The 24,852-nt window shown below is 28.5% G+C and overlaps 1 protein-coding gene across 1 annotated transcript in view; it reads left to right on the top strand.

Moving 5' to 3' along the window:
- LOC100210064 (charged multivesicular body protein 5) overlaps positions 1-24,852 on the top strand; it is a 31,617-nt gene that overhangs the window by 6,414 nt on the left and 351 nt on the right. Inside the window, exons 3-7 of the mRNA XM_065808984.1 lie at positions 8,052-8,098; positions 9,116-9,209; positions 20,623-20,694; positions 20,760-20,868; positions 24,491-24,615. Of these exons, the coding sequence (XP_065665056.1) occupies positions 8,052-8,098; positions 9,116-9,209; positions 20,623-20,694; positions 20,760-20,868; positions 24,491-24,615 (447 nt within the window). The remainder of the gene's footprint in view (positions 1-8,051; positions 8,099-9,115; positions 9,210-20,622; positions 20,695-20,759; positions 20,869-24,490; positions 24,616-24,852) is intronic.

Below are 24,852 nucleotides of genomic sequence, written 5' to 3'. Positions count from 1 at the left end.
TAATTCAAGGTAATAGCTTTAACAATTGGTTCTAACTTTTTATAAACTATACAAAGCTGTTTTCTGATTTATGTAATCATGTTAAAAGAGGAATAAATTTAAAAAAAGTGTTGATATGAAACCACTCTACTACATAAGCAGATCATTGACATAACTTAGAAATTACTTAATATGGCAAGTTGAAATATGACATCACTAAAAGTAAAATTATGCTATGGTATTGGCTATTGAAAAGTTACATTTACTCAACGGGAAAACTAGAATAGTTTGTGGTAGTGGACCACAAACTATTCTTGTTTGTTTTTCTTCATTGATTAAACTTGCAAGATGGCATTATATTGAAATGTATATTTGCAATTAAATTGCAAATATACAATTTCAATATAATGTTGTGTTAAAGATATAAAATAAAGTTCAGCAAGAAATGCTAGTTTACTTGGAGTAAAAAATTAGTTGTTGTCTTGAAAGTGTTATGAAAACCAATACATAAAATGTAATAAATTTAAAATGTGTTAATTGATCATATAGGGATTATACTAGGAGTAACAAGAAATGTATTATTACATACTTTAAGAAAAACAAGAATTGTATTAGGTCTTTTAAAAAAAAGCTTTTCTTTAATGTATATAGAGAATATTTAATATGTCAAAAAAATAAAAAGTGTTTTTGCATCAAAATGTGTACTGGCCCAATACTACTGGGTAATTTCATGTCAAATCAGCAGAAAAAAACAAAGAATATCACCCCATAGTTTGGATTTTGCTAATTTTTTTATATTTTATAGGGTTTATAAAAATTAGGAAAACCTGAAATTCGGATCCTCCATCTCCTTATGGTTCTTGAGATATTCAGGACTCAATTTTTTTATGCTGAGTCAGCATTTTTTGCAAAATACTTTTTTGTTGTTAAATAGCAATATTTTATGAACCAAATGCAGTTTTATATAAAGCAATTTTTTTTTCTAACATCTTCGTTTCCAACAAGGCTGCAAGCAACCTCTGTTAGAGTTAGAGTTACTGGAAGAGAAAAGATGAAGTTTATAAAGCAAGACAGTGATTGACAGATGACTTAAAAGATTGCAAATTAAATGAATCAGGAAAACAAAATAAAGGAAGCGAGTTCCAAAAAACTGATGTTTGAGGAAAAAAGCTAGATGAATAGGAGTTTTTGAAGCACTTAAGAATAGTCACAGAAAAAAGATGAGACTTTGAATTGAATCGAATGACAAGTAACACAAGAATGAATTTTAGTACATGGCACAAGAAATGCTAGCTCTTTGGAGCAGTGCCTGTTATAGTATTTGTAGAAAAGAGAAAGAGAAGCAAGATTACGACGATGTGATAATGGTTAGAGGTAGTCTGCAAGAGCAGTTCCAACTAAGAAGACGAAGGGTAGATGACTCGTTGAGTTAATCACCGTTCATAAAAAAAGGAAGATTTAAATTATTGCGGTAACGATTGGTTGAAAAAATTTGATTATATCTGAATTAAAGTTCACCAGCCACTGTGAGCCCCATGCTGTAGCAGAAGTGAGATCCTTTTCAAGCCCAAATACCCAAGCAATCAGAGATTGTTGGCTTCTTATCAAGACAATAATAAATGGTAGTATCATCAGCGAACAATGCCACCTTAGATGTGAGAATATCTGGAAGATCATTAATGTAAGTTAGAAAGAGTATAGGGCCTAGGATAGAACCTTGAGGAACCTCTGAAGTTACAGGATATGAAGAAAAGTGCTGTCCATCGAGGGCAACTTTTATGATAAGATTGGAAAAAAAGGATTCGATAATCTTAAAGTTGTTACCTGATACACTGTAAGAAGAATGCTTATGGAGAAAATCACCATGCCAAACATTATCAAAAGCTTTAGAAATATCAAGAGCAATAGCCTTAACCTCTCCACCTCTATCTAATGCACAATAAAACCTATCGGTTATTACTGTTAGCAATTCAGCTGTAGAACAAGAAGATCGAAATCCATACTCATGGACAGAAAGTAAGTTATTAGATTCAAGAGAGATGTTAGATGAGAGATTAAGTGTTTGTTAATTAAAGATTCAAAAACCTTGCTTATGATAGGAAGTAGACTAATAGGACAGAAGTTAGATGAGTCAGATTGCTCTCCAGAATTTTTGAAAATAGGGATAACAGGTGCGGCTTTCCAGCAGGCTAGAAAACAAGACTTCGATAAGCACTTGTTAAATGGTTTTGAAAGTATAGACAACAGCTCCAGAGACTTCTGCAAGACTACAAAAGGTACGTTGTCCTGACCATAAGCTGTAGAAGAGTCTAAGCAGGAAATCACTTTAGATACAGAAGCTGGAGTGATACGAATGTCAAGCAATGGATCAACTTTTTTGTTGGCTATATTAGGTAGAATGCAACTAGTGGAATTAAGAGATGATATTGATGAAAAGTTCTTAGCAAATAATTCGGCTTTGTCTTTAGATGAGGTGACAAAATCTGGACTGTACAACAAAGTTGGAATAACAGATTTGCCCTTATTATTGATACTGTTAAAGATTCTCCAGAAGTCATGAGAGCCTAATTTTTTACATGAAATGCAAAGTTTCATGACCTGAGAATAGCGGGCTTTGGTTTTAAACAGGCGTTTGCTTTCTAGAGAATTCTTTTGCTGATAAATATGAAAGTAATGGTTTTGTTTGGAAATTGCAGCAGCACAATGTGAGATAAACCAAGAAGAAGAATGAGGCTTGACATGGAATTGTTGAGAGGGAATAAAAGATTCTATGCCAGCTTGAATCCAAGAAGTTATGTAAGAAGCACATTTATCAGAAGGAAGATGAAAGATTTCTATCCAAGGGCCATCACAAAGAAATTCACAGAAAGAGTCCCAGTCAGCTTTAAGGTAGTTGTAAGAGATGCAATGATAGGGCGATTATGATGATGAAGAAAAATGAGGTAATAGTTTTAGAGAGATCAAACTGTGATCAGAAGCACCTAAGGGTAAATGTGGAGAAACTGAGCACTGACTAGGATCAGACACAGTAAAAAAAAACAACTGCAATAGCCAGTTTAAAATAAACAGTGACTGGACAGATCTTATATGTAGATATGATGTTTGAATTTTGTGTAACCAATATAAAATGCATTCAATTCATTTTGGTTTATAAAACAGAAATAAATGAAGTTCGATCATCATTACAACCAAGGTTAACTATGGGAAGAACCTTGCCAGGAACAAGATTCTTCTGCCACTTAATACCAATTTAATAAATATACAATTTCTTTAAAAAGGATGAGTCAACTAACTGATGTTTAGACATTTAACCTTGTGCAGATACCAAATGAGCTTGCTGTACAGCAGGTTATTTATAATCATATGGATTATGTAGGTACAAAAAAATATATAAATAAAGTATAAATTTATAAAATTAAGATAAAGCTAATTTTGTCATAAATAAGTTAGCAATAAATTTTAAGCTTAAGACATGTACCAGAAAACATTTGCGCATGTTCTGATGTGGTGTTTACGGAAACTGTTCATCATTCTAAATGGCTAATTGTTTTAAAATGTCATTGTATTAGTGTTATTCAAAATTTAAACAACTCTGTTATCAAAACAATTAGTTTTAATTGAAATACCGTCAAATCAAAATAGGAAGCGAGAAAAAAATTTCCATTAGAAGTAGAAGAAAAAAATGTTTTGTTAGATGAGATCTTGGTAAAAAAGTGAAAGATGCTATAGACAGAAAACCGGAGATTTCTGTTTGAACTTTAGCAAATAAATTTAAGACAAGTGCTTCCACTATACAAAGATTGAAGAGAAATTTTGGCCATAAATCTTCAAAAAAGAAAAAAAAGTTCCTCGTTGTGAAGAAAAGCAAGAAAATGTCGCAGTTCGTTGTTCAAAGCTGCTCTATAAAAAATTATGTGCCAAAAAGTCTTGTTTATTATTGACAATGAAACTTATTGTGCTGCATATTTCAAATCTTTTCAAAGACTATTATTCAGCAATTAATCCCAAGAAACTGAATTCCAATTATAAATGCATTGGAATGCGAAAATTCGCTAAAAAATTCTTAGTTTGGCAAGCAATTTGTGATTGTGGTGAAAGAAGCTCTTGTTTTGTGACTACGGGAACAATTAACACCAAAATATACATAAAAGAATGCTTTAAGAAACGTCTTTTGCCGTTTTTAAGAACACACATGGGTAACGCTTTAATTTGGCCCAATTTAGCATCATGTCACTACTCTGGGACAACTTTAAACTAGCTTACAAAACATAAAGTAGATTTTGTTGAAAAACACTTCTATCCACAAAATTGTCCCAAACATTAAAGACTTCAAAAATAAATGGATTAGAGCTACCAAGAAAGTCCAGCCAAAGACTGTGCAAAAGCTGATGTCGAGTGTAAAATGCAAAGTGCATGCATTTTCACGAACAAAAATTCACAAACTTTCTTAAGTTAAATTTAAGAATATTAATATATGTACTTTCAAAATATATATAACATTCAATATCGAAATACAATAGTTAAATAAATATCCTTTAAAATGTCCGCGCAGATTTTTTCTGGTACATGTCTTACTCAGCATATATACAAGCTTTACTTAACAGTGGTGTTTGATACCTATGTTGTAAGTTATAACAATGCCTCAAAAAAAATTATCAAGGTGACATTACCATTTTGACTGCTGAAATATCCTAAAATATATGCCTTTTTTATCCAATTTACATGTAATTAAGGTGGAAAAATTTTCAAATTGAAATTTGTATCCGCCACGTTGAAGATTGTCTATGTACAAAATTTCAGGATGATACCTCATTTGGTTTATAAAATATTGCTGTTTAACAACAAAAAAGTATTTAGCAAAAAATGTTGATTCATAAATAAGAAAATTGAGTCCTGAATATCTCAAGAACCGTAAGGAGTTGGAGGTTCCAAATTTCAGATTTTCCTAGTTTTCATAAACCTTATAACAAATAAAAAAATTAGCAAAATCCAAAACATGGGGTGACATGAGCCTGCTAATTTGACATAGAATTACCCTAATTATAAACTCTTTTTTTAAAAATGACTAGTTTTTTAATCATTTAATGTACTCACAGTTATTATACTTAACTGTGTTTATTCACTTGGGTATCTAACATCTGTACATAAAATTAATACCAGTAATATTTTGGTATTGCAGAAATATAATACTAAAATTCTGATGTTACCATTGTAATTAAAGAAAATGTATAATTAACCTTTACTTTGTAAAATGTAAAAAAAATTTTAGAATGGTAAAAATTTACAAATCAAATTGAAGTTGAAAATCACTCATGTTTGTTGGTCTATTTGAAATGGTTTTTCTCTAGTTCTATATTTTGGTCTGTTCAAGAAATTTTTTCTCTTATTCTAATAAGGTTCTTTCTTAAAAAATAAAAAACATTTATAGTTTTCATCATCAAATCAACACTTGTTTAGTTGACATAACATTAAAAGTTCTTTTGAATGCAACACTAGTTAACCAAATTGTTTAAAGCAAATCTCAAGTCTGTTGGAGGTTTTTATTTGCACTTTCTTCTTTTTCTCATCAAATAGTCTCATTCTAAACACTTAATTATATCATATTCTGGTTGTTTCTAAACAAACTTATAGTCGAGTTGTTTACAAATCTTGAAATATAGCATATATAGTTCCTTTGTTTACAAATATTTACAAATAAAGTTCTTTTTACATTAAAATTTTAGAATGTTCCAATCTCAATTTCACTAACATTAAAATCAAAAATTCAGTTCTCAAGAGCTGCACCTTTGAAGTCCTTTTTGGTTTACAATAGCCAACAGTGAATTAAAAACAATTACTTATGGAGATACATTGGATATCACTTAGTCTTTTAAACATAAATTTAATTGTTGTATCCACAGAAATTGTTGTCAAAACAAACTGGCTCAACCACTAATTTTCCTGTTTGCGAAGCAAACTCAAAGTTATAATTTGTGAAAACACTTCAGCACTAAATAATCTATTCCATATAGTTCCGGAACCTGCGATTATGCAAAAAAATTTTACCTCCTTTTTTTATGATGAACATAATTAAATATTTTCACAAGTCTTATTTTTCATCTTCTTTGTAAATAATTGTAGTTGTCTGTAGGCTTTCTAAAATATTTAGTAGTTCTTGGAGAAAGCTCAGATTCTAAACTTAATTCTTCAACAAGTTTAATAGAAACTTGTTTTGGTTGCAACTATCACATTATGTTTGGTTTAAATTTGTTTGAAGGCCTTGTTAAATTGTTTGTTTATTTATTTTATTTTTTGCTTCTTATATTTAGAGTAGTGTCTTTTTTTTTCTTCTTTTTTATCTCTGCATTTTGAATGATAAATAAACTTCATTCTCTTATTTTGCATTGAGTAAATTAAATAATCAACCCAAATTTATAAAAATTTGACAGATATAAATTTTAATATATAAATCTAGTTTATTTAAACTTAGTAATATTGTGCAAGGTAAATGTTTTAAAATAATAATGATGAAAAATTTTAAACATTTAAACATAGATTTTACTAAATAGGAATGCAAACATGTTTGTTCTTGCAGTATAACTAAAAAGCTGAAATTCCAAGCACAAGAATAAAATATTGCATTGTTTTTAAGATACTCACATAGTTTTAAATAAGAACAGTAATGCAATCTGTAATTGAATTTTAATTTGAATTTGAATAATTGATGCATCTCTTGAAAACTTTAATAATTTTAACGACTTAAGTAACAATGAATTAAATGGAGTAAGTTTAATATTCATCTTTTCTACTACGTATACTTATATATCTTTTATACTACTGTATGGGTTCCTAGCTTTTTATTCCCTGTGTTATTCTTGTATGGAACCGCAAAAGACAGCAGTTTGTTGAAGATGTTGTTTTTGATATATAGATAAGTTTGATATTGAGGTTTGCTTAGACTTTTGTTGCGCCAAGAACATTTTGATGGCATTAGACACTAGTCTATGTACTACTTTATGTACTAGGTAAAATAAAAATAACTACTAGTAAATAAAAAAAAATGTTAGTTTTTATTTTATGTTGGATTTTTCCTTGCACAAACTGCTTTATCTAGGATTAAAATTTTACCATAATAGTATCATATATTTACTAATACCATATATTTACTAATACCATATATTTACCATAATATTACAATATATTTACAGATTAATGTAATGTTAACAGAATTTTATTTTTATTTCAACAATGTAATGAAATAAGAAATAGGTGCACTTTAGTCACAACAATGTGATGCAATAACCATATAGGTGCACTTTAATATTTATATAATTTTTACTTTAGGCAAAGTTCATAGTTGATTTAAGTTAATTGAACATTTCGTTAACAATTAATTGAGAAAAGTAAATGTAGGATACAATATATGCTAAAAATAATAATTTAAAGGACAACAAATAAAATACCAGTATTTATTTTTTATGTCTTATTTATTTATAGTTTAGCTTTATTTAAGACTTTTTTAATGTTTAATAAATAGGACTTATCACTAAGCACTAATTTTTATAATATAACTAATAATTTTAAAGTTCTCGACTTGTACTTGTCTTGCTTGATTGAGAACATGAAAGTTGTAAATAAGAAATTGTAAGATATAATTAAAAATATGATACATATAAATTAGGAAAAGTTTATAATACAGATACTCAGAACAAAGCTCTTTGCATTTTTAGTTAATTTAATTTGTGATTTAAGGATGGATGCATCTAAACAAAGTATGTACTCATTTCACTATAGTTAGAAAACTAAAAACTAAAAATTGTTTCAATGAAATAAAAATATTATTTTACGTAAAACAAATTGGTAATTTTTGTTTTGTGAAATAATGACGGATGAAATAAAAAATAAAGTTTTGCTGAGCAAATACGTTGCAATTAAAGAACCCCTTACTATTAGATAGCTAAATACTATTAGATTAATAAATATATATATTTATTAATTTTATATATTTATTTATTTACTATATTTATATATACTTCTATTTACTATTTATTATATAGTATTTATTGTATAATTTCATACACATTAATTTTTAGAATATGGTAAAGCAAAAAGCTATGAGAGTCTTAAAGCAGAAGAAAATGTAAGATTTTTAAAATTGTAAATTGTAAAAATGGGTATTATGTTATATATACACAGGGTTGATAGGATTAATTCAAATGGTTTAAACCACGGTTTTAACCATTTAAAAAAATGTTGGTTTAAACTAAATTAGCAATAAATTTTAAAAAGACAAGTAAAATAAGGTTGTGTTTACAAATTCAACTATATCTTTAATGTAAATGTATAATATAAATGTTATCTTTGTGCTTTTAAATATATATTTAAAAGCATAAAGATACTTCTGAAAATAAGTTTCTTAAACAAGAAAAATATCTAAAATTTTTTGATTTTGGAATTTTAATGGCCATTGAAAGATTGTTAAATGTATCAGCTTCTGGAGGAAGAATTACATGAGCTTTTCTGGCTCATATATTTAAAGAAAAAAAAGCAGCTGATGATGGAGGATTGTGTTGATGGAGGTTGAGCATTATTTCAATTAGAAACATTTACTATATAAACTTCATCTGCATTGAGGGAATACGGTTTTGGAAGTAAAAAACTTCCACATGGCATCACATATATTAAATCTGACAGAAAACTAACAATACTTAAGTATAAGAGCATTTTCACATTTTTGGAACATTTGATTGATTGAACAACCAGTTCATTCAAAAATGAAGGCTGGCTAAATTGTTTTTTTTTTAACAAAACTGCCACATTTTGATACATCCTTTTACTTTTTTCCATCACTTTAATACCCTCTCCCTCTTACCTCTCTACCTTACCTTCATACCTCTACCCTCTCTACCTCTACCCTCATACCCTCTCCCTTCAATAGTTAGAAAAAAAGAAGGTTTCTTAAAGATTAAAAAAAAAAAACACTTGAAGCTTTTTAATAAATCAGTTAAGGAATTAACTCAAACTAGAAGAAAGAAATGAGTTTTTTTGGTATACTGCATTTTTGATTTGTTTTAAAAATTGTTTTGAAAACTATTGCTTATTTTTATTATTTTTATTATGCTATAAATTTTAAGTAAGTTTTTTAATGTCTTTTTAGGTATGAAAATCAACTTGAAAATCTTCGCAACCAATCATTTAATATGGAGCAAGCTAACTTTGCTACACAAACTCTAAAGGATACTAAAACAACTGTAAATATTTATAGTTATTTTGCTTATATATTACAGAAACTATATATATATATATATATATATATATATATATATATATATATATATATATATATATATATATATATATATATATATATATATATATATATATATATATATATATATATATATATATATATATATATATATATATATATATATATATATATATATATATATATATTTATATATATATATATATATATATATATATATATATATATATATATATATATATGTGTGTGTGTGTGTGTAAATTATGTTAATGTATTTTACAAATAGAGTGCTCAATGTTCTTAAAGAACAGAGCAATAATTAATTAGTAAAAAACACTTATCTAACTTTTATCTTCGACTTGAAGTTTCACCATTGCTGGATCATCAGGAAGAGTTACTAAATCTCAAAAAAAATTCAATTTATAGAAAAAAATATTTTACAGGAAGTTATAAATTATTATAAAAAATTTTTAATTACTATATTTTTTTGTTAACGGGAAGTTACAGAAAGTAATTATGAAATAATTTTCTTTGGAATGGGGATAGTTTAATTTGGTCATTTGTTTTTATAATTTTTTAAGAGGTATTTATTTTCGTGCCTACATTTAGAAATTAATTCAGATTTTTTATTTAATAAATTTTCTTGATTTAAATGAGTAATTATTTCAAATTTTTCTTGCAAACATAGCATACATTTTTTGGAAATATTATTATAGGCAGGGGCAGATTTTAGAATAGACCATTGTAAATTAAAATTTTTATTTTTTTCTTTTAAATCCCAAATATATTTTGACAGCATAGTCTCTTTTGAATATTTTTTGTGTTTAAACGATTGTTTGTGGTTGGCATAACGTTTTTTCCATTCCCCTCGGTTAAGCCAATATATTGTTTATCAGGGTTGTTTTGTGAGGAAACAATGCACTTGTAAATTACATTTTTCGAAAGGCATTTTCCATTTAGAGGGCAATCTATTTTTTGTTTACAATTACAATAATCAGTGTTTTTTTCTTTTATATGTTCATTTTTATTAATTAACGCGTAGTTGTGGCCTTTTATAATTCTTTCTAAATTTTTTGTACAACTATAACTTACTTTAATGGTATTTCTGTTAAAAATCTTATGTAATTTATTAGAGGGAGGAAAATGTTTGTCTACTAATTTTAGAAAAATTTTACCTATATTTGTTGAAACATTTTTGCTGTACGGGGGGTTGAACCAAATTATGTTTCTATTTCTATTACGCTTTTTTGCAATTTTCTTTTCAAATTTTAGCTCGAAATTTTGAAAGCCACTTTTTTTAAGGGCATCTTCATAAATGCGTTAGAGGAGTTAAAAATATTTTCATTAGAAGAGTTTTGGTTTAGCCTATTGTTAATTGAAATTGGAATTTGTTTTAGAATTTGAGGGGGATGGTTCGAATTTACATTAATATACAATAATTCGTCATTAGGTTTTTTGTAGGGCTTATAGGAACTTTCTGAGAGGTTAAATGTGACATCAAGAAAATTCACTATTTTTAAATTTATATTTATGTCAATTAGGAAGCCAATATTTTTAAAAACTTTAATATTTTATATATATATATAATTTATATATATATATATATATATATATATATATATATATATATATATATATATATATATATATATATATATATATATATATATATATATATATATATATATATATATATATATTAGGGTGATTCAGATTGTAATAGAAAAAAAAAATGTCACAAAAAACATTCTCCTCAAGGTTGCCTGTGTTCCTTTATCACCTAGGATCATGTGTACCAAAAATTAGACTAAAAGAAGCAATTTTAGGGGTTGCCATGTTTTATAAGATGAATTAACCATTGGTAAAATTTTGTGATTTTCTCAAATTTCGCAAATTTGTTTTTTCATTGTTTATTTATTTATAATTTAGAAATTGATAATATGGCAACCACTAGATCTTCTGCTGAGGTGTGGCTTGTTGGTAAACCTACACAAACTCTGTCGACTGCCAGACTTCCTTCAAGAGGGGATGTTCTTTGGAGGTTGCTCTTCCATCATATAGAAGAGAAACAAGAAGTGAAAAAAAGTATTTGGGCAACAATTGAAGCAGTTCTTGTTATATGGGAGAGAGGAAAAATTCCAACTCAAAGAATTGACAATGCGGAAAGAAAGTTAAAAAAACTTTATGACGAATATCTGCTGCTGAAAAAACACCGAGGATCAAAATTGGACAGCTGTCAAATGAAAGAAGGAATTTTCCACGCTGACCTTGAAGAACTTTTTGATATTTCAACCAAGAATGCATCAGAAGTTATGAAAAACGATGAAGATAAAGCATTTTTACGTCAGCAGCAAGAAGATCCATTAAGTTGTAGTATGGCAGGAATTGATCGGAATTTAACAGCTAGGGAGGCACGGAAACGAGTCCGAGAAACTAAAATGGAATTGAGGCGTCAAAGAAGTCAAGCGGAACTGATGGAAAAAACAGAACTCATTTCTTCTTCATCAGCAGTTGACATTGTGAGTGAAAGTAGCTCTAGTTCCTCGGATGATGATGAATATCAGACTCCTTCCGCTTCCAGCACACTGAGCACAAGTGGTTCAACGAAAAAGAAGATGAAAGTTCTAACAAATATATATATATATATATATATATATATATATATATATATATATATATATATATATATATATATATATATATATATATATATATATATATATATATATATATATATATATATATATATATATATATATATATATATATATATATATATTAGGGTGATTCAGATTGTAATAGAAAAAAAAAATGTCACAAAAAACATTCTCCTCAAGGTTGCCTGTGTTCCTTTATCACCTAGGATCATGTGTACCAAAAATTAGACTAAAAGAAGCAATTTTAGGGGTTGCCATGTTTTATAAGATGAATTAACCATTGGTAAAATTTTGTGATTTTCTCAAATTTCGCAAATTTGTTTTTTCATTGTTTATTTATTTATAATTTAGAAATTGATAATATGGCAACCACTAGATCTTCTGCTGAGGTGTGGCTTGTTGGTAAACCTACACAAACTCTGTCGACTGCCAGACTTCCTTCAAGAGGGGATGTTCTTTGGAGGTTGCTCTTCCATCATATAGAAGAGAAACAAGAAGTGAAAAAAAGTATTTGGGCAACAATTGAAGCAGTTCTTGTTATATGGGAGAGAGGAAAAATTCCAACTCAAAGAATTGACAATGCGGAAAGAAAGTTAAAAAAACTTTATGACGAATATCTGCTGCTGAAAAAACACCGAGGATCAAAATTGGACAGCTGTCAAATGAAAGAAGGAATTTTCCACGCTGACCTTGAAGAACTTTTTGATATTTCAACCAAGAATGCATCAGAAGTTATGAAAAACGATGAAGATAAAGCATTTTTACGTCAGCAGCAAGAAGATCCATTAAGTTGTAGTATGGCAGGAATTGATCGGAATTTAACAGCTAGGGAGGCACGGAAACGAGTCCGAGAAACTAAAATGGAATTGAGGCGTCAAAGAAGTCAAGCGGAACTGATGGAAAAAACAGAACTCATTTCTTCTTCATCAGCAGTTGACATTGTGAGTGAAAGTAGCTCTAGTTCCTCGGATGATGATGAATATCAGACTCCTTCCGCTTCCAGCACACTGAGCACAAGTGGTTCAACGAAAAAGAAGATGAAAGTTCTAACAAATAATGTTGTATCATCTCTTGATCGTGTTAATATTTCTGATCGCCGTGCACTCTTCGTGGTTGGAACAGTGTCTCAGGCTCTTGGTCACTCGGTAAAAGATTTATCATTGTCGTACAGCACAATCCGCAGAAAAAGGCGATCTGTTCGTGAAGCGGTGACTACAGCTGACAAGGTTGATTTCTCTCCTGATGATCCACTTCTTCTGCATTGGGATGGAAAGCTCTTACCTGATATCACTGGTGGTCAAAAAAAAGTGGATAGAATTGCCATCCTTGTGACTGGTGGTGGGGTGGAAAAATTGCTGGGCGTTCCAAAGATTGATCGAGGTACAGGTGAGCAACAGGCTGATGCTTGCATGAAGGCTCTTAAAGACTGGAAATTGAAAGAATTTGTTCGGGGACTGGTTTTTGACACTACTCATCTGACACTGGGTTGAACAATGGTGCCTGCACAATAATGGAGCAGAATCTTGACCGTAATCTTATATGGATAGCATGCAGGCACCATATGTTTGAAGTCATGCTTTCCACCATTTTCACGACTGCATTTGGAACCAGTGGAGGACCTGAAGTTGGAATTTTTAACCGTTTTTAGAAACAATGGCCAGCAATCAACAAGGAGGTGTTCACTATAGGGAATAAAGAATTTTACAACTGCGATTTTTTTCTCAAACTCCGTGAAGAAATGGTAGTATATTATAGTGAAGCAATTAAAGGTCAACAACCCAGGGATGATTACTTAGAACTCTTGAATTTGTGCCTTATTTTCCTTGGAGGATCAACTACAACATCGGAGTTCAAAGTGAAGTTTCAGGCTCCAGGTGCAACACACAATGCACGTTGGATGGCAAAAGCTATATATTGTATAAAGATATATTTGTTTCAGGATCAATTTGTTATTACTGCAAAGGAAAAGAAAGGAATAACAGATATAAGTCTTTTTGTGGCATTTGTATACGGACAGTTTTGGAATGAAGCTCCGTTAGCTGAACGAGCACCATTCAATGATGCCAAGCTTCTTCAACGGATTCAAGAATATCCAAATCGTACAATTGCAATTAATGCAGCAAAAGTTTTGCATCGCCACCTCTGGTATTTTTCTGAACATCTAATAGGATTGGCTTTCTTCGATTCCCGTGTCGACAACAACACCAAGAGAGACATGGCAAACAACCTGAAACAACAGCCAAGGCAGAAATCTCTCAAAAGACTTGATGTTGCCACATTCGATTGTCACAGCCCATTGTCTTCCTTCGTCACACAACGCACTGCAGAACTTTTCGATCTAATTTTGAAAAATGGAAAAGAAAAAGCTGAATCATTTTTAATGAAAGAATCTTCAGAGTGGGATATGGATTCAACATATCTTGAAATGAAGCACAAGGTTCGTCAAATGAAAGTCGTCAACGATTGCGCGGAACGAGGCATAGCACTTATAACATCCTTTAACTCAAGCGTTACGAAAGATGAAAACCAAAAGCAGTTTCTTCTTAGATTGGTTGATCTTCACCGGAAGGAATTTCCAGTTGCATCAAAGTCTACCCTGATGAAGATGACTGTTGAATGATGAAGATGATTGATTTATTATTGCCTAGTAATAGTATTTAGTATTTATTATCAATAAGAAATTGATAATAAATAATTCAGTAATATAATATAAAAAATGTAAAAATAAAAAATATTTTTTTTACTTTTTGTAACCTTATACCAAAATGTGACATAACATGGCAACCCCTAAATATCATCCGATTTGATTCAAATTTTGCCCAATAACTACTATTGTCATATAGAACAAGGGCAAGCTTGAGGACAACTAAAGTTTTGAACCTACAAATTTTGCATCACCCTAATATATATATATATATATATATATATATATATATATATATATATATATATATATATATATATATATATATATATATATATATATATAGAAAGTTTTTCCATATTTTGTTGACAAAAAAAAATTAAAATGCAAGACCGGAATTTTTATTATTACTTAATAGACTGCCTGCCCCAAACAAACCCTCAGTCGATGTAGCAGCATTCCCTTGTGAGTCAGGCTATAAGATAGTCAATGTAGCAGCACTCCATTGCGAGTCAGGCTACTTGTCAGTTGATGTAGCAGCACTCCGTTGCGAGTCAGGCTATAAGATAATCGATGTAGCAACACTCTGCGCATGATTTAAAGTAAAAAAAATAAAAATAAAAACATTTTATTAAAAAAAATAAAAATAAAAACATTGTTTTTATTATTAAAAACATTCAGAATGTTTTTAAAAACATTCTGAATGTTTTAAAAACATTTTAAAATTCTGAATGTTTTAAAAACATTCTGAATGTTTTTAAAACATTCAGAATTTTAAAAAAACATTCTGGTCAATTAAATTTGCGTTTTTGCGGTTTTTTTAAAAACGATTAATTTGTAATTAAAGTAATGGTTTTAACTTTTTGACAACATGGAAATGTTGGACAAAAGTCAAAAGTAATTAAAAGTGACGTATTTGTGTCAAAAGAATCATTTTTTACCTTAACATACTCCCAAATGCAACAATTTATAGAACTATATATATATATATATATATATATATATATATATATATATATATATATATATATATGTATATATATATATATATATATATATATATATATATGTATGTATGTATGTATGTATATATATATATATATTTATATACATATATATATATATTTTTATTTTTTTTTATTTTATGTTGATTCACCTCCCCAGAAGGCCACTACAGACGAGGAGGCTACTTAATTGTGGTTATAACCCTCTCTCAACTCTATAACTCCGAACTACGAACCTTGACAAACAAGGTCGCTGCGCAGAGAAACAAGTTGAGCGGGGTACTACCAGGGACATGGTAGGGATCGAACTCAGAACCTCTCGCTTATGAAGCGAGCGCTCTACCACTACACCACTATCGCACATATATATATATATGTATATATATATATATATATGTATATATATATATATATATATATATAATATGATATAATATGATAAAATATAATATATATATATATATATATATAGTATATATATATATATATATATATATATATATATATATATATATATATATATATATATATATATATACACATATATATATTAGGGTGGTTCATAAAACAATATTTTTTGAAAATGTCTGATGGGACCCCCTAAATGTGTTCTATGTAATAAATTAATTCTACTACTAAATTTTTTTGAAGAAAAACAGTTTTTAGAGTTAGCTCAAGACCCTTAAACATCAGATGGGTCCCTAATATTTTGAAAAAAAAGTTCTTTAACATATGATGTTGGGTCTCAAAAAGCATATCATGTTGGTTCCCAAATAAAGTGAAATTTTATAAAACATCTAAAAACAATAATCATTTTAAATATTTATAAAGACTACTAATTTAAAATTTATGGCTTAAAAACTATCTTTTTTTAACCAAAAATAAAAATGTAAACATTTTTAATAAGTTTTTTTAAATAAATTTTTTCAATTTGTGTTTTCATAATTTTTTTATTATTTTGAAATTTTTATAAAATTTCACTTCTTTTGAGACCCAACATGATATACTTTTAAAGAACTTTTTTTTTTTAATTTTAGGGATCCGTCTGATGTTTAAGGGTTTTGAGCGACCCCTAAAAATTTTTTTAATGTAGTAATAATTTATTACATAGAACACATTAGGGGGTCCCATCAGACCTTTTTAGAACCACCCTAATATATATATATATATATATATATATACACTGGCGAGCAAAAAAAAAGTGAACAGCGACTGCTTACGCATAAAATGAAAGAGCTCTGGACAGAAACATATACAAGCTTGTTTATTTTTGTTCGTACTATCAAAGAATTTACGTTTATCTTTCAAAGAAAACATGAATAAACTTCTAAACATTAGATATGAATACAGTGAACGTTGTCAGCAAAATCTGTAGTTGATATTAGAGCGTGGGTGAAATAGGACGTATTAACGCTATATTATTATTATAAAAAATAAAAGGAAAAAAATGTCTCCAAATAAAAGGTAATTTTTTTATTTTTTTATTTTGGTTATTATTTATGCCTCTAACTTATTTAAAATGAAAAATCCTTTTTAATTTTGATGTTATTGGATTCTTATGAAAAAAAAAATATTCATTTAGAATACATAGTTTATCATTAAATAAATATTTTCTTCATATATTATATATAATATTATCATTTTTTTTTCACAGAGGACCTTATTTAACAATGGAACAAAAAGGAATCATTGTTGGAATGAGTGCGTCCGGTAAATCGATACGCCAAATTATTCAAATTATGAAAGCTCAAGGTGTAAACATTAGTGTTGGTGGAGTTCACAAGATACTTTCACGTCAGAAAAACAATAAAACAACAGCTAGAAAAAAAGGTTCTGGCAGACCAAGAAAAATGACGGAAAGAGATTGTCACAAGTTAAAATTGAATGTTTTAAAAAATCGAAAAACTACTATGACGCATATCGCAGAAACTTTTACGTGTTCTGATGATAAAAAGGTTAGCCGATGGACAATTTCGAGGCGTCTTAAAGACCAGGGGTTCAAAATACACCCATGTAAAAAAGTACCTACCTCATAAAAAGGCAAGGTTAGCTTGGGTAAAATATAATAAAAACACAGACTGGACAAAAATATTATGGTCAGATGAATCACGATTTTGTTTGCATTCAGATCGTCCACAGATGTGCATTAGACGTAAGAACGAACAATTAAATCCAGATTGTATTCACCAAACGGTAAAGGGTAATCTTGGAATTATGGTTTGGGGTTGTTTTTCTGCCAAAGGTGTGGGCAGATTGCATAGAGTCGAAGATGGATTACGAATAAATTCCAAAGAATACATTAGTATTCTACAAAAATCTTTGCTGTCCACATTAAAAATTTGTGGGACTATATGGATAAAGAGGTCCATAAAAATAATATTTCATCTTTGGATGATCTTTGGGCAGCCATAAAACAAGTTTGGGTTACGATACCTGACCGTTTGATAGCAAATTTAATTGAGTCGATGCCGCGTCGATTAAATGAAGTGATGAAAAATGGTGGTGGCCACACAAAATTTTTTTTTTTTTTCAAAATGAGTTGTATATATGTGTATGTATATGTATTTAACATGTGTATGCATATGTATTTAAGCGATATGTTATATTTTATGTATTATATTTTTAATTGATTAATAATACATAATTTACTGAAAAATTGTACTTTTTACTTTTTTTTGCTCACCAGTGTGTATATATATATATATATATATATATATATATATATATATATATATATATATATATATATATATATATATATATATATATATATATATATTTATATGTGTGTGTATATATATATGTGTGTATATATATATGTGTGTGTGTGTGTATATATATATATATATATATATATATATATATATATATATATATATATACATATATATATATATATATATATATATATATATATATATATATATATATATATATATATATATATATATATATATATATATATATAAACAAAAGAAAAGTTAAAAGAGACAAAATAGGGAGAGTTCAAGAATCTAAACTCTAAAAACCAAATCTTAGTAACTTTTAAAGTTTAGTTTTTAAATGCTTATGATATTAAAAGTACTCAGTTTTACTGTTTTGTTATTGTTTTATTTTATGCACCAAAAAGTGACCTGAAACTTTCCTTGTATGTGTTCTTCCAATAAAGTCTTGGATCAATTTGATATTGTATACAGCGGAATCGTTTATGAAAACAAGTTGTTTTGCACCATTAGAGAGCTTAACAAATGACTTAGGTTCTCTTACTCTCCCAAGCAGCTATGTCTTTCTCATTTCACAACAAATGCTCCTCCTTAGTGATTTAGGGGAGGAAAAAAAAAGATAACTCTGCTTAATAACAAAATAATAAAAGATTGAAACAGTAGCTGTATGGGTTCCGAGCTTTTTATTCGCTGCATTGTTCTTGTATGGAACCGCAAAAGACAGCAGTTTGTTGAAGATGTTGTTTTTGATATATAGATAAGTTTGATATTGAGGCTTGCTTAGACTTTTGTTGCGCCAAGAACATTTTGATGGCATTAGACACTAGTCTCTCTTATATTCAATGTCTGCATATCAGCCAGAACACAGGCTTTCCCAAACTATGATCAACAATGTTCTTTATGGCTCCTTTATTCTTGTTTGTGTTGCTGGCTGTGGTGTCAGTACAAACCCCAATTATTTGATCATACAGCTCATAGTATTTGAGGATACTTTGAATGGTAATTACTTGGTTACTTTTCTTGGTACTTATTACTAAGCAAATATTTTAAAAGGTCAGCTTCAGATAAAGAAACACTTATAGCAAATCTTTTATGAGTTGTGGAAATTCCTTCCTTACTGGTGTAACAATGTAACAATTTATTAATTAACTTATAATATTAAATACCCCTGATAATTTTTTTCCCCATTATAATGTATTTTGTTTTTTTTTTATTAAAAAAAAAGGTATCAAACTTTCCATTAGGATGGATGGACAATAAACGATTCATGCAGTAGCTCTGATATGTACATTCTCACCATTAATATACTATAGGTAAATACAGTTAAATCCCAATAACTTGAATCTACAAGGGACTAAGGAAAATAGTTTGACTTATTATATAAGGAATATTAAACTAAAGTGAATTCCTGTTAAGTCAAATTTTGGCTGATTATATCAGCCGAAATTCGATATTAGTTTGATTTAAGGCAATTTTACTTTGTGTATTTTATTTATTCATTTACTTTGTCAAAGTGAATCATTAGCTTTAAACTATTTATTTTGTTCTGCTTTGGAATTATCTCGACTTCTGACTCTACTACAGTGTGTTTTTTCTTGCATATAGTTGATCTTTAAATATTCAGCTTCATAAAGCTGGTGTTATTGAATATTTATCTGATAAGTGTTATCAAATCCAGCGTTGTCTCATAAATCTACCAGTTTCTTAAAAATGCAAAAACCTATAATTGTCTGTCGCAGTTCTCTTTTTACCTTCATGCTACAAATTTGCTACATTTCAGATATTTTTTCCCTGAAAGAAGAAATGTATCGAATCATCAGAAATTATTTTCAACAAATTTTAGCTTTATCTAAATTACCTGCTTTGTTTGTTTATGTTGACCCAGTAACCAAGTAACCATCAGTGACCATCTGAGCCATTCTCCAGTGCTTAAAACCTATTTAAAGTATCAATACTTGGCAATGCAAAGTCGAGCAGATAAATCTGGTTTTTATAAAATGTTAGCCAAAACGTTTTCAATTTAAAAATATATTAAAAAATTTTTGAATTTGTATAAAGCAATTTCATAAAAACACCTTTACCAGTTGACTTAAAGAGCTTAAATTTTTGGTTAAATGCTACTAAAATATGATGATAATGATTTTACTTTTTCACACTTTGATTTTTAAAGTAAAAATTTTTGAGACATCCTAGTATATATGTATAAATATACTAATATGAAGTATGATGAGTTAATGTACAAATATGTTGTATGATGAATGATTTTTTTATTTTTAATTTTTAATGTTAACTTGAAAATAAAATTTCCTTATTTAAATTATATTTTGTTCTACAAATAAACTTTCTTATAAATATATTTTTTTATTAGGTTGATGCAATGAAACTTGGTGTTCAACAGATGAAAAAAGAATATAAAAAAATTAACATTGATCAAATTGAGGTATCAAATAAAATTTCATTTTATCTGACAACTTTAGTTGATCATTTAAATGTTGTGATTTTTAGGATCTCCAAGACGATATGGAAGACATGTTAGAACAAGCAAATGAAGTTCAAGAAGCTCTTGGTCGTCAATATGGCATGCCAGAAATCGATGATGCAGATCTTGATGCAGGTTAATTTTTTACTTTTTTAAGTTTGCAATTGTAATAATAGCAGTAGTTTAATATTTAAAAGTTTAATATTTAAAAGGTAAAATAAAATTTTTTTAGACATTTTTGAGTCAACATAACAAATAAAAGTTCTATATTTACTGTGGATAACTGAAAAAGTTCTGATGAAATAATTTTTAATGATTGCACAAAAAAAATATTCAGTTCCCTGATAAATAAAATGAATGACTAGATTAGGTGCTCCTGTTTTAAAAATCTTAATGTTAAAATATTTTCTAAATTCTACTTAATGTTAACTTGAAATCCAATAGTAATATTAACACTTTAACAGTACAACATTTTTCACATTATAGCACTCCTAAGTCCACTTTCTGTTAAAATTACAATAACAGTGCAAAAAATATATTTATGCAATATTAAATTTTGTGGTTGTTAAATTTTATTACTGATTGAAAAATGAACATTATATAATTGAGCCAAGTTCTCTTACAACAATTTTCTAATGGTTATAACTGCTTAAATGTTGAGTTAAAAAATTAGCATAAGGAGTAATAAGGAGTAAATAATGTTTATCATAATTTGTTAACCATATTCATGGATTCCATGAATCCATGAATGTGATTTAGTTGAGACTTGATCTACTAAGTCTCTGTGTGGCTTCAAGATTGATTTTTTAACGGCATTGCTTTATTCTAGACTTAAGTTGTTTAAGAGTTTTATCTTGATTTTTTTTTTATATATATAAATTTCATCTTACAAAGTAGTCTGAAAGCTTCAGTTAATCTGCATTTTGGAAAATAATAAATTGATAATAATAAATAATATAAATTGATATTTTTATAATTTAAAAATGTTAACGCATATTGTGTTATGGCTTGAAGCTATATTGGAAATGTTGCAATAAAAGTAACCGATGTCTCAGCTAAGCAATCGTTTTTATATGTCTTAATTAATAGCCAGACTTCATGGACAAAAATGGCTTTGACATTTTTGAGAAAAACAACATAACTAAGCAAGCAATTTTTGTTAGTTTTGGTAATTGCCTATTTGCCCTTGACTGAAGCTAATTACTTACACAATTTTCACATGGAATCAATTGAGTTACTGGTTTGTAATCAAAAAATGTAATAATTTATTTTGTAATTTTTATGTGCATAAATGTGTTCAATTTAAAAATAGTATTTTTTTTTTGTCATCGCTTGCTTTAAACAGGTGATGACATCATTTAAACATGTCATCTAAAAGTATTGAAGATAAAAAATCATCAAAAATATCAAGTTGTTTATTAGTGGTTTACAAAGTAACTTTTTCATTTTGTTAATTATTATCTTTTTTAAAATTCAACTGACCTCTTTGTTCATTCTGAGAATAACTAAATTTCGATTTTTTCTCTTTTATATCCCAGTGTTTATGACTTTTAGATCTCAGTGTTTATAACTTTTAGATCTCAGTGTTTATGACTATTATTTTTTTGTTTTCATTCTCGAAGACTTTGGTGGTCACCTGCTTGGTCTAGGCGCTTGACCTATCTATCAATTCACCAATCAGATTTGAAACTTCTTAATACTTTTTTATGTGTTGTTTTTTTTCATTCTTTTTTTCTGTGGCAGCTTTCTTTTGGATTTTATTTTTCCGTGGCAGCTTTCTTTTGGATGTTATTTTGATCAAATTGACCATGTCTTTTTTTCTTTATCCATTAGCAAGTATTGTTGTGACTGGTGACTTTAATGCTCATTATTGGTTTGAGTACCACCGACGGTCCTGGTACTAATGTTGAAAGTTTTTTTCTTTCTCATTTATTTACTCAAATAACTTTGTGACTTGTTTTTCCAGACAACCCTAATCAATTTACTTTACTCTTTAGTTTGCATCCTAGCATGTGCTCAGTTTCTCTTTGTTTTTGCTTTTGGTAGTTCAGACCTTGCTATAATTTCACTAAAAATAAATTTTGTACTTTTTCTGTATTAAATTCCCTCTATCATCGCATTTCTTACAATTACCTTAAGGCTGGGATTCTAACTTTGTTAGTTAATTCTAACTAAGTTAGCTTTGTGAGTTGTTTTCCATACAACTCTAATCATTAACCTTTGATCCTCGGTTTGTGTTTTGTCTCCCTTGTACTCTTCTCCCTTTTGTTCTACCTGTCTTGCAGTTCCAGCTGTCTCGCTTGTGCTCAGATTTTCTTTATTTTCCTTTGGATGGTTTAGACTGTGCTATGATCTCATTAAAACTTAACCTGCTTTTTTACCAGGCTCACCTTATTATTGCACTTCTTTACCAGACCTACCATATCATTTTTTGCACTTCTTTACCAGACCTACCATATCATTTTTTGACTTTCGGAAAATCTTTAACAGTGTTATTAACAAATGCAAGTCTAACATTCCATCCTTCATCTGGTCTTATTATTTCAAAGGACAGACTTACTTTTACATGTTTGTAAAAAACTTTTCCTCTAATTCATCTCTTGAGTCAGATTTTATTATCTTAAGGGTCCGTGGGCCTACTCCAAAATATTGATTTATTTCTAGCCACAGTATTAAAGTTGAACAACATACATCTTTATTTCTTGTAAACTTTTGGGTACCATAAGGCTCTGTGTTAATCTAGATCTATAGTAATTTCTAAAGTGTTACTACTTGCTGATGACACAACTTTATACTATAGTCTTGGCAAAAAGTCATCACTTTTTGGTTGGTCAGAACAGTGGCTGGTGAATTTTATATTGATTAATGACAACATTTTTATTGAGTGTTTATAATTCTATTCTGTACCTCTATAAATCTGTTTTTTTATAAAATACTGTTGTTATATTTAGGCTGGTTCTTTTAACGATGCTTTTATTTAGAAATGGTCTCTATATTAACCCTCCATATTATCTCCATATTTTTTTCTTCTACTACCATACTTTGTTGTTCAAACACTATCATGATTGCTGCTAAAACCAGTTTTTATTTTTTGGTTCATCAAGCAGAACTCAATCTTGTGTCATCTTTCAGCAAAGTTGCATCTTTTTTACTTTAACTGTTTCTTCATTTTTTTTTTAATTTCATTTTATCTAGTTCTTTTATTTACCGATTAATGTTTTGCAGTTCTCTTCTGTTTCCCCTATGCAGTTTCCGACTTAAATACTTAACAGTATTTTTAGGTTTTCTGTCAACTGTTTTATGCTACTTTATTATCTTCTTTACTTTCTGTTAACGCCCTACTTAAATAGTACTTGCTCCTTGTTGGGAGTTAATCCAAAAATATATATTTAAAACCCATTTAAGGTACAACAGAGAAGGTTTTAGGGGAAAGTTTTTTTAGCTTCTACAGTGAAATTATATAGGGTGTTAAAAAGTCTTAAAAATACTTTTACATTAGGGAACTACTACTGTTATTTTTAAGATCTTTTTGTATTTTCTTCAAGCTTTATTAAAGTATATTGGGTTTTTATTGTTCTTGTTTTAAATATTTTTACGATTTTCTAAGTTTTTACTGTTTTAGGTTTTTTTGTAATTTTTTAAACGGTTTGTGACAAAAAAATGCAATCGTTTTAAGCGCTTTTGTGATTTTTTAAATTTTTTTTGTTGAAAGTGTTTTTTTGCAATGATGATTTTGAATTAGTTAAATAATTTCCAGAATTAGATGCTCTTGGTGACGAAATGTTTATGGACGATGCAGCATACTTAGACGATGCTTCCAAAGCTCCATCTGTACCAGGTTCATTACCTGGTGAACCTTCTTCCAATAAATCTCGTACAAAGGTAAATACAAAAAAAACTTTTTTTAAATAACTTAATAGCATAATTATTGAAATTTGCGTAAGTTGGTTGTCATGACAAAGGTTAAACTAATCGGTCTAGTTCAACAATTATTAATGTAACATTTTGTAATGTATATAAACATAAACTTAATGTAACATCATTTGTCAAAGGCTCATGAAATTGTTTGATAATTTATGATAAATTATAATAAATGTTATTTTACATGGCATTTTTTAT

This window comes from Hydra vulgaris, chromosome 11 (assembly GCF_038396675.1).
Source record: "Hydra vulgaris chromosome 11, alternate assembly HydraT2T_AEP".
NCBI classification, from domain to species: domain Eukaryota; kingdom Metazoa; phylum Cnidaria; class Hydrozoa; order Anthoathecata; family Hydridae; genus Hydra; species Hydra vulgaris.
The sequence above is the reverse complement of the archived record's forward strand: the minus strand, read 5'-3'. Positions and strand labels throughout refer to the sequence as shown.